Below are 11,724 nucleotides of genomic sequence, written 5' to 3'. Positions count from 1 at the left end.
GACACTTCCTGTTATCCGAGGCAGGAAACATTGCCTTATATGGTGTTTTTGGGGTGGTAATTATGTTAATCTCCTCTCGCGTGCACTTGCAGCTGGAATTTACGTAGCTCATTTACACACTTTTCCTGAAGACAGAAGAGTTTGTTGAATCTGACTTGACATGTTCATACGAACCCTTCGTACGAACAAAAGTAAGAGAAATTTAGGATAAGAATACGAACATGTTCTTGCATGAGGCCCAATGTTTTGTGGTTCTCCTGGAGGAGTTTGATGCAGTTTTTCCTAATTTATTTAAATTTAAATACAGCTAAACCTGCGCACTGTGGTTGAAATTAATGGAGTTGTGTACAAAAGTTTGTAGCACACCAGTGTTGAGTAGTCACGTGACCAGTGTTAAAAAAAAAAACAGCCTGAGTGGAGGTCCCCATTGAGACAGTATTTGTATTATTGAGGAGCATCCGTGAGTATTAATTTATCTATTTAACAAAGTAATTTTCTCTGATCAGGTGTGGGGTAGCGCTAGACGCCTGGATGTTCCCTTTAGATGACAACATCTTTCCTCAAGTCAAACAGCCGATTTTCTTTATTAACTCTGAGAAGTTCCAATGGGCTGGAAACATCAGTCGCATGAAGAAGTTGGAATCTGCGGTTGTGCAGAGGAAAATGATCACCATCAGGTACAATGAAGATGATGATTGTTGTGAAACATTTTGTGCAATTTTGATGACCTAAAATAATCCAAAACATTTTGTCTTCATTCTTCCAGAGGTACGGTCCATCAGAGCTTTCCAGACTTTACCTTCTTGACAAGCAACTGGATTGGAAAGCTGATGAAACTGAAAGGAGAGATTGACCCAAAGCTTGCCATGGACCTCTCCAACAAAGCAACCTTAGCTTTTTTGCAACGCCACCTTGGTAAGAAAGTCCAGACTAGGTCAATCAGAGACGGGTTAAAGCCGCACATTTTGAAAGATTCTCCTGGGTTTTGCAGGTCTGGAGAAGAACTTCAATCAGTGGGACCCCCTGATTGACGGGCAGGATGACAACCTCATTCAAGGAACTAATATAATTGTACTTCAGTCTGCCATCTAAACTGCTGCAGTGCCTCAAATACTCAGGAATCTCTGCAGCGGTCAAAAAAAAGCCAAGCTGTGTGGGCTTGGCATTCGCTTTGAAATGTACTGAGATAACTATTTTGGGAGTAACAATGAGGACAAAATCCACTCTACCTCATCGGCAGAAAAAATAAAGCACCAAGTGTAGTGCTGCTTGTATTGCAAGACCTAAATGTTACAGTCAGGCAGTTGAACATTTACTTTGCCTTTTGGTAAAATCTGTTTTAAAAGCAGTTACTTAAAGAATCATTGTATTAAATTTGTGTATATTTTAGACAAATCTAAGCTTTTAGATCATTCCCCACCAGAAACAAGCTACTCTCCGATTGCTGCGTGATTGTCATATTTTAATAATCTTAYCAGTGAGCAATGAAAGGGTAAGATAAGTTAAGACTTGTTTTATAATTAGGAGCCTGGCCAAGATAAATATAGATTAATAGAAAGCATCTATTCTGATTTAAAAGACCCTGTCCTACTATAATGTTTTAGACAATATGCCAACGTATGACTTTATTTTAAAAATGTCAAAATTACTAATAAGTTATGTATTTAATCAATTTGTTAGCATTAAGTACATGCCTAAAAGAGGCTTCCAGTTGATTTTTTTAATTCCATCTTTTTCCATCGTTTGTAAAATTTTCACAAGTTGTCTAAGGCTACATGCACACTGCAGGTTTTAATGCTTAATTCAGATTTTTTTTTGGGGGGGTGGGTCCGATTTTGTGGCATTCACATTACATTTTTTTTCCCATCAGACTCCAGTGTCAATGCTCCATGGCAATGATGTGACATGCATGCACAGAAAAGATATGACATCACATTCAGCTCGCCATTTGTTTACAAAATTATCTAGACATGCTACTTGTAGCATATCGATTCTGACGTCGATATTCATTCAGAGCTGATTTAATAATTATCTGACATGTTTAGATCAGTGTTTATATCCGAACCTGCCTCTGACTGTACGCTCCGGTGAAGCACTACTTTTGGAACGATGTGCTGAAAGTAAAGCATCAAACCTTAGGATCGATACAGTTCGTGACCAAATTTGGACATTATTATCATTTGTTTCTGTGAATTCCCGGTCGACCAGGATATGAAAAATGAAAAGGAAAAAGGGGCAACTGGTCTTCTGTTTTGTAGCTGGAGACATGTGGAGCTACAGATTTAAACAGCGTGACTCAAGGTTAGTGTCTTTATCGAACTTTCACCCMACTTCACTTATGACAGTCGGATGTAATGAGACGTGTTCAAACTGCAGTCACTTTGAAAAATATCAGAAATGTATCGGAGTCAGTACACCATACTGAAAAAGCCTGGGTCGGATTTGAAGAGGAAAAAAAACTTTAAATCAGATTTGTCACATTCAGGCTGTCATAAAAAAATTGAAAAAAAAAATCAGATATGGGTTGCATGGGGCAAAAAATAAATAAAAGAAAAAAAGAAATTGGATTTGAGGTCGCATTTGCCTGCGGTGTGAACTTGAGTCTAAAACATAGTGACAGGGCCTTAACAGGACTGTGTCAGGCATTATAAAATACTATAAAGCTGTTTGTGCCATAAACCTGTACGTTGCTTTTTTTTTTTTTTTTTTGCCAAATCGAATTTTTTTGCCAGGTCCAATGTTTATAAACATAAAAGGTCTGCATCTTTCCATAATAAAAATTCAATAAACCTGGGATAAATTTCATCTGGCATTCCAACTTTAAAAATCTGACAGATCTTGAAGCTACTTTTCAGTGTGGTGTGTGCGTTAAGAAGTATAGTTTTTTTTTTTTTTTTTGTTGAGGTGTATAAAGTGAAACTGATTTAAGTATCCTCTGGTATATTGTTGCCATGGTTCTCAAACTGTGGTATCTCTAGTTGTGCTCAGAAGAAATTTTGGGATCAACCATTTACAAGTTGAATAAGAATTTACTATCATAGGTGCAATAAAGAATATTTTTAAAATTCCTGTGAAAACTAAAAGGGACATCTGAAAACCAGTATGCCTATTGTTTGATACACCTTTCAATGTCACATGTACAGTACATCAGTGGGCATTGCTTGCTGGAGCTTTCAGAGTGGACTCTGGTGCCTTGATAATCTATTTTCCTTCTTGCACAGTCACTCAGTTTACGTTCTTGGTAGAATTGCACATCTGAGATCTTCACGACGATCAAATCATCAAGAAATGTGAGGAATGAGTCATCTCATTCTTTTCATTTCTTGATGATCTTAACAGAACTGGAAATGTTTAGGATCTTTGGAATCCTTTAACATTCCCATCTCAATTTGTACTTTTCAATAAACTTTTCTCACTTTAAAGCAAGTGAAAACTTGTGCAATCACTTGCATTTTTTTTAAATTTCTTATACTTTATAGAAATATCATTTCACTTTGCCATTTAAGAGATTTTTTGGTCTGGAAGATCACTTTCTAGAGATCTTGACTGATTTGATAGCTACAATGGGGAGATCAAGTATTTGATACACTGTTGATTTTTCAGGTTTTCCCACTTGCAAAGCTTGTAGAAGACTGTAATTTTTATCATAGGTACTCTTCAACTGTGAGTGATGGAATCTAAAACAAAAATCCAGAAAAATACAATGTATGATTTTTAAATAATTAATCTCCATTTTATTGTGTGAAATAAGTATTTGATACACCAGAAAAATAAAACTTAATATTTGGTACAGAAACCTTTGTTTGCARTTACAGAGATCAGACGTTTCCTGTAGTTCTTGACCAGGTTTGCACACACTGCAGCAGGGATTTTGGCCCACTCCTCCATACAGATCTCCTCCAGAGCCTTCAGGTTTCGGGGCTGTCGCCGGGCCAMACGGACTTTAAGCTCCTCCAAAGATTTTCTATTGGATTCAGGTCTGGAGACTGGCTAGGCCACTCCAGGACCTTAAGATGTTTCCTACGGAGCCACTCTTTAGTTGCCCTGGCTGTGTGTTTTGGGTCGTTATGCTGGAAGACCCAGCCACGACCCATCTTCAGTGCTCTTACTGAGGGAAGGAGGTTGTTGGCCAAAATCTCACGATACATGGCCCCATCCATCCTTCCCACAATATGGTGCAGTCGTCCTGTCCCCTTTGCAGAAAAGCATCCCCAAAGACTATGTTTCCACCGCCATGCTTCACGGTAGGGATGGTGTTCTTGGGGTTGTACTCATCATTCTTCTTCCTCCAAACATGACGAGTGGAGTTTAAACCAAAAAGTTCTATTTTTGTCTCATCAGACCACATGACCTTCTCCCATTCCTCCTCTGGATCATTCAGATGGTCATTTGCAAACATCAGACGGGCTTTGACATGCGTTGGCTTGAGGAAGGGCACCTTGCGTGCTCTGCAGGATTTTAATCCTTGACGGCGTAGAGTGTTACTGATTGTTTTCTTTGAGACTGTGGTCCCAGCTCTATTCAGGTCATTGACCAGGTCCTGCCGTGTAGTTCTGGGCTCATTCCTCACCTTCCTCAAGATCAATGATGCTCCACGAGGTGAGATCTTGCATGGCGCCCCAGACCGAGGGAGATTTTCCCTTATTTTGTATTTCTTCCATTTTCTAATAATTGCACCAACTGTTGTTGCCTTCTCACCAAGCTGCTTGCCTATTGTCCTGTAGCCCATCCCAGCCTTGTGCAGGTCTACAATTTTATCCCTTTTGTCCTTACACAGCTCTCTGGTCTTGGGCATTGTGGAGATGCTGGAGTCTGATTGATTGAGTGTGTGGACAGGTGTCTTTTATACAGGTAACGAGTTCAAACAGGTGCAGTTAATACAGGTAATGAGTGGAGAACAGGAGGGCATCTTAAAGAAGAACTAACATGTCTGTGAGAGACAAAATTCTTACTGGTTGAYAGATGATCAAATACTTATTTCACACAATAAAATGGAAATTAATTATTTAAAAATCATACGTTGTATTTTTCTGGATTTTTGTTTTAGATTCCATCACTCACAGTTGAAGAGTACCTATGATAAAAATTACAGTCTTCTACAAGCTTTGCAAGTGGGAAAACCTGAAAAATCAACAGTGTATCAAATACTTGTTCTCCCCACTGTATATGTCTAAACCATTCAAGGGACTGAATAATTTTCTTAGCCACTTTATCTATCCAGAGTACAAAAGAGGCTTAGGGCCACTGGGAAAATAAAAAATTTGGAGTTTAACTCAGAATTTTTATTTTCAGTGGCACTAATCCTCTTTAGTACCAGAGGACMACTATAAGATACACAGAGCTGGGCTTCAGAAAAGAAATGGCATTGCTTAAAGAAGTGGGTTTGTAAGTGTCCTTCAAAGACAGGGGCACCTCCTAAAAATCAGGGGAAGGTGGGCAGATAAGGGCAACTGATAATCTTTGGTAAATACTTCTGCAACTTAACTCCCTAAATGGAAAAAGCAACACCAAACACAATTTGCTTTTTTTTTTACTGCTTTGAAGAATGACAGGAAACAAACTCTTTAACATGAACCTTGAATTCTTATTGGACCAACACAAATATCTTCAGAACAAGCACATAAAGCAAATACAGGGTTTTTTTTTTTGCATACCATTCAAACTAAAATATTTTAAATGCCTAACAGAACAAGATGTGTGGCAGCTTCTTATAACAGATTTGTTCTACTTCAAACAACAAAACAAACAATAATGACATGTTTGAGCARCTCTGAGTAGAGGCATTTGTAACCAGATGAATAAAAGTAGACATTAKGTCAAAACGAACAACTTGTCAAATTAAAATAAATGAGCACAAGAACTGAGTGCATACAACACACACAACAAAGCAAACTTATCTGCACTGAGCAGTAGAGACTAGTTGGTAAAACAAATGTAATCAATGAACTTCAAATTGAAGTTTATGCACAAAGAAAGAGGCAGTCACTCCTCTGCCTGCTGCTTAGCGATCAGGACATCCGAAGCATCTCTGATCACCAGAGAGAGGTGAGTTATTTTAGAAAGCTGAGCCTCTGAAAAGGTGAGGAAACATTATTAGCTTAAGCATTTTACATAAAATCTTTGGGGGAAAAAGCACAGAGATTAAGATTGACAAGTTCATAGCAACTATTTTAATTTAATTATTCGTCACGCTTTAAGGTCTACAAACTGATGTTTATCGGCTGCTGTTGAATGTGAATGAGTGTTTAGCAGAAAAAAAAAATCTCATGAACCACTTGCCTTTTCATTTTTTCCATTTCAGTAAAATGGAGAACAAACAGGATCAATATTGAATCCTGACCTTTTTTTTGACCRTCAGACTGATGCAGCTTTTTTCCCCCCTTTTTGTAATGTTCCTCCAAAAATAGATTAAGTTATTTTCCTTCTCATCTAACACCAGGAAGCCTTAGAGACTGAGAACAAAACTTACCAAAACTGTCCTTTGCAGAGGAGGTTTGCTCTGTGAGCAAGCTTTCGTCAAGATCCTGAAAAATATAATTTGTAAATCAAAAACTAGAAGTGAGAATTACTCCAGCAATTCTACAAACAATTGAGAGAGCACCCAGAGACCTCTGGAATTGTGTGAGGATTCTATTTAACAAATATTAAAATTGGTTTTCTACAAGTACAAAATAATGGCAAATTTATTTTCTCAAGAAAACAGTGAAAAGAAGTTTAGATTTTTTTTTTATTATTTGATCCCTCGTAGAAATCACTTGAACCTCATTCTTCAGTCTGAAAATCAGACTGAAGCGATGCCAGGCATTTGAGTTTGTGGCAAACATATTTCTTCTAAAAATAATTGCTAAAATCTCATCTCAATCTCATTGTGAATCCAGTATTTCAATGATTTTCAATTTAAAAACAAGAGTCCTGCCCAGGGTCCCCAGGTTCTGCTTCATCAAGGGAAGATGTTGCTGGTGGGATTGAGGAGGTCTTTGAAGTATCAAGTCTAATGTTACAAGCAGTGGTGGGCAGCACTAATCTAAATATTAGTTGCACTAGCCCTAAAAGCACTAGCTCAAATATTTAGGTCCCCTAATTCTAAAGCACTAACCCACTGAAAATTTTAGCAAAAGCTAATTCTAAAGCACTAATATAATCAAGTTGACAGATGAAACATTCTTCAGTCAATTCTGTGTGCAGAATATTGTAACTTAGTGCCCTTGGCGGGCCAAATGGGAGTCACCCGCAGGCCACATTTGGCCCGTGACCTTGTACATAAGTGACACACACATGAACAAAATGTGTGACAGCTTTCACCCTCAACTGTGAACAATAATGTTAATAACATCTAAAGACCTCAGTTAGTGTTTCTAAATTTAGCAAGTGCTAAACCACTAATGAATTTAAGAAATAACAAAAGCCCTAAAGCACTAATCAAGAAATTAGTTCCCCTATTAGAGCTTTATTGTTTTATGGGAACTGTGCCCACCACTGTTTACAAGAAAATGTTGGATCACTTTAATTTTCTCTTGAACCTACAAAGTGTCCAGTTTTGCCTTTTTACACAAAGATTCCAGCCAACTATCAATAATTTTATACTTTTACCTTCACTATCAAAACCAACAACATTCTGATGGAAGAGAGGACTTTAACAACTTTTCTGCTGTTTGCTTTAATTTCATTGAATATATATATATTATTCAGTGGTGGACAAAGTACTCAACTCTAGTTCTTGAGTAAAAGTTTTGATACTCAGGGTCAAATCTACTTAACTACAAGTAAAAGTTACTCTGTCAAAAATCTACTCAAGTTAAAGTACTGAAGTACTTACTTTTGAAAATACTTAAGTATTTTAAAGTACTTGCATTTAAAAGTACTCAAGTATTCAAACATACAAATAACATTTTCTAAATTGCTGTATTGTTCTCAGAGTGCATTTAAAGAAYCTTGTCACTCTCAGAAACCACCTGATGTATTGACATGTAGAACCACTGCGGTACAAATTCTACACCTGTAAAGACTTCAGCATAAAAATGCAATAAAGTGAGTGGTGAGTGCTTAAATGCAGAAATGTAGTTTATCTGCAGGGAACACAGAAGACATTTAAACTGATACAAACTATTTTTCAGTCCAAAAATCTCAAACATGGAGCTGAGATATGGTCATGGCTGGTTCCTCTACTCTCAACTGTCTCCAGGGTTCTGTTTGAAATGAAGGTGGAGCTCAGCTCATGACCGTTAATGAAGATGATGTAATTCCTAATCTATCCTAGATGTGAGCTACGACTGTGATTGGTTCCTGTGATGGCCAAATGCATGGCCACACTCCATTGAAGTCGGTAACTCATGCACATTCATTTCATTTATTCATTCAAACATTAAATTTAATTTGCAATAGAATGTCATTTGTTGATTTTAAATACATTTGTTCTATTTGTAAGCACGCACTTATAGTTTACTTATGTATTTTTATCAACTCATTGTTTATTTTGGTTGTGCTGTTGACTAATTCTTGTTTCTTTTACTGGTATACCTGCTGTGGTCTCTGGGAGTTACCAAACAACAGATGGTGGTCAGGGCTTGACAGGTGGATAATTGGACTGCACCACCAGTTTCTGCTGAGGAGGGGGACCTTGTGTTTCTTTGTTTAAACAAGTTTTTGTGTTTAAGTGAATATTTACATTTAGAGTTTTTAAAATGTTTGATTTCTTCTTTAGAATTTAGTTTATTAGCAAACTGAACACACACACACACACGTTTGTTTTTCTATCCTTGCCTAATCATTACCTGTCCTAAACCTAACCCTTAAACCAGTGTTTCCCAAAGTTGGGGTCGGGACCCAAAGTGGGGTCCTGAAACATCAAGGTGGGGTCCTGAAAAGATTTTCTGAATTAATGACATTTTTGCCTTAGTTGTTACAAAGGAGTGAGGTTAGTGTATTTAAAATGGATAAATGTAGTATAAAAATATTGTTACTATTCCCATGTTTTGTTGACCTGATACAAATGTTTATCATCCAAAAATAGTTGGGGGCACAGGTCTCTGCTACTGTTATTTTGTGGGTCAAAAGCTGAAAAGTTTGGGAACCACTGCACTTTGGTTCCCAAAGTTGGGCTTGGGACCCAATTATGGGTCATGAAGCACCTTGGATAATCTCCAGAAATGAATTTAAAAGGTAATAAAATAATTTCTCATGTAATATTTTCCCTATAATTATTACAAAATCACAAAATAAGTATAAATAAATGTTTTTAGGATTATTAACGAAGTTCGTGTACTCAGACCAGTAATATTTGGGGTCACAAGTTTTTGCCATGAATATTTTGTAGGTCAGAAGATAAAAAGTTTGGGAACCACTGCCTTAAACTATCAATGTTCTGCTACATTAGGACCCCAAAAGAATAACTGGTCCTAACAAGATAAATGTTTATACCAGAAAATCTTCAGAAAATGTCACAAAAACACACATATAGTTGTGCTGCAGCCTTGCTCTTGCCCTCTATCAATACAGTAAAAGACTATTAAAAGAAGCATAATTACTTCAGTAGAAATGGATTTTGAAAGTTTCTGCAGCTAAAATTGGAACATTTGATTAGCCTAACACTGATTTCAAACACTTTTGTAATTTGACCTATCCTGATCTGCTTAAATTACCAAATCAGGATACCCACTTTACACTACAATGAGTGTCCTCATTTACCCATTCACACAGCACTTTACTATGTATAGTTTAAATCTTTATCCATTGATATCGAAACCTACAAGAATCACAACTCATAGTGCTATAATTAACATTTTTACAAATATAACAAATGGAGAAGTGATAGGTGGCATTTTGACAATTGATCATTAATAAGTTTTCACAATTTATAAAAATGATCAATGCAATACAAATGTACATACAACAAAGAAAAAAAATAAACACATCAACAAAAGCTTTGGATAAATTAAATGATTAAAAAAACTGGAAGAATGTTTATGTTGATGATGTAAACAGAGCATATGATGGCTTTATGAATATTTTAAAATCTCTGAAAATAGAATTCTGCAAAAAATATATATACAAAGATAAATACTGTTGACAAACCATGGATGGCAAATGGGTTGAGAAATGCGTGTAAAAAATAATTACCTGTACTCATGCTTCTTGAAATTGAGAACAAAAAAAATCAACTTTATTTATAAAGCGCTTTAAAACAGTGGCCACTGACACAAAGTGCTGTAAATGAGGGGCCAAAAACAATAAAACTGATCAACACTAAAAACACTAAAATCAAGCAAAAAATAAAAATAAACAAACTGCTGAAACAGACCAAGATCTCAAACTGTGTTAAAAGCCAGTGAATAAAAATAAGTTTTAAGATTAGTTTTAAAAACAGGCAATGAGGAGGCCTGCCTGACGTGTAGGGCTAGCTCATTCCAGAGCTTCGGAGCAGCAACTGTAAATGCTCGATCCCCTCTGAGGGGTCGCTTTGTCCTTGGTATTTTAAGGTGCAACTGATTGGCCAGGGGTAGACATAAGGATATTTTTCAGGTTGTCCATCGACGAAACCTGGTTGTCCGCAAAACATTTTGGTTGTCCAAAAGAATCTCTAGAAAAATGTAATTTTAATTTAATGTATTTAATATTGCTCTGTAGACAAAGTTTATTATATATAATTGTTCTCAGTCAGCCAGGTTGACAGGATCTGCATGAATAAAACTTCCTCGTTCTCTTCTTTGAAATAGAGTATTTAAGGCTAAGGGAGTAAAGCAGCAAAAATGCTGCTAATAAAATCTAGGTTACCCAACATTCATAAACTTCTTTCTGCTCATAGGTCAAACATTTTCACTTAAATAGCAGGGCTCTAGAGTGCAACCAATTTGGTCGCAAATGCAACCTAATTTCCTAATAGTACGACTAAAAAAATGTCAGGTGGTGGTCCACTGGTGCGACCAATCGTTTAAGGGGGAGGAGGAGCGGTCGCCCGCCGACAGTCTCATCTCTCCTAATAACACTGCGCTCTGCTCCACACCTCCCGCGCACACACGTTTGTTGTTCTATCCTCATGGGGACTTTGCATTGGCTTCCATTCATTTCCCTGACAATTCTATAACCAAACTTAACATCCAAGGTAGACTACACACCTGACCAAATTCCCCTCACCAGGCTGTGTGTACCAGGGAAATGGTCAATAATTGTACCCACCATGAAGCAAAAGTCTGTATACACACACACGCGTGCGCACAYGCATAGCGAAACAACCGTAGTTTTTTTTAAACCCAGATCAGAGTCTGAAAAAGTTCTTTCTTGTTAGCTGGAGATGAAAACAAGACGTGGACGGTTGCTCGCTCGTCCATCTTGTTAATTTAACAGTCGGGGTCTGAGCGCTGCAGATCGTTTGAGCAGAACGAGGAAGCTCACATGTATGGCAGGCCGGTTTTGCATTTAATCGACTTCACCAGTTACATTCCAAGTATCTGAAATAGGTTCTTCTGGGTCTCAGGAGGATAAAACTAGACATATTAGATATTTAAGTGAAATAATATAAGATAATAAGATTCAGCTAATGATGAAATTGCAGACTTTTTTGTGTTATTAAAAATCTGCACAACCTTTTAATAAATATCAGTAATACTTCTGATATTATTATTCTCTGTTCATCATTCTGGTTTATCCAAGGCCAAAGATCCATGGTTGTCCATCTGAGGGGGCATGTGTCTAAAAAAAATTTAACCATGAAATGTTTAAGATGTTTAT

At 37.0% G+C, this 11,724-nt stretch overlaps 2 protein-coding genes across 2 annotated transcripts in view; one reads left to right on the top strand and one right to left on the bottom strand.

The window, feature by feature from the left end:
- pla2g7 (phospholipase A2, group VII (platelet-activating factor acetylhydrolase, plasma)) overlaps positions 1-3,065 on the top strand; it is a gene marked incomplete at its 5' end in the record, with an annotated part of 45,396 nt that extends 42,331 nt beyond the window's left edge. The window contains 3 exon segments of the mRNA XM_014002831.1: positions 507-677; positions 767-915; positions 992-3,065. Coding sequence (XP_013858285.1) covers positions 507-677; positions 767-915; positions 992-1,092 — 421 coding nt within the window.
- A 2,498-nt stretch (positions 3,066-5,563) lies between these two features.
- The window catches only part of tdrd6a (tudor domain containing 6a), a 44,039-nt gene continuing 37,878 nt past the window's right edge, over positions 5,564-11,724 (bottom strand). Inside the window, exons 4-5 of the mRNA XM_014002830.1 lie at positions 6,470-6,524; positions 5,564-6,071 (exon numbers count right to left, since the gene is read on the bottom strand). Coding sequence (XP_013858284.1) covers positions 5,983-6,071; positions 6,470-6,524 — 144 coding nt within the window. The 3' untranslated portion in view covers positions 5,564-5,982. The remainder of the gene's footprint in view (positions 6,072-6,469; positions 6,525-11,724) is intronic.

Source organism: Austrofundulus limnaeus, unplaced genomic scaffold (genome assembly GCF_001266775.1).
Source record: "Austrofundulus limnaeus strain Quisiro unplaced genomic scaffold, Austrofundulus_limnaeus-1.0 Scaffold15, whole genome shotgun sequence".
Lineage (NCBI taxonomy): Eukaryota > Metazoa > Chordata > Actinopteri > Cyprinodontiformes > Rivulidae > Austrofundulus > Austrofundulus limnaeus.
Note: the sequence above shows the minus strand (reverse complement) of the source record. Positions and strands in the feature narration are given on the sequence as shown.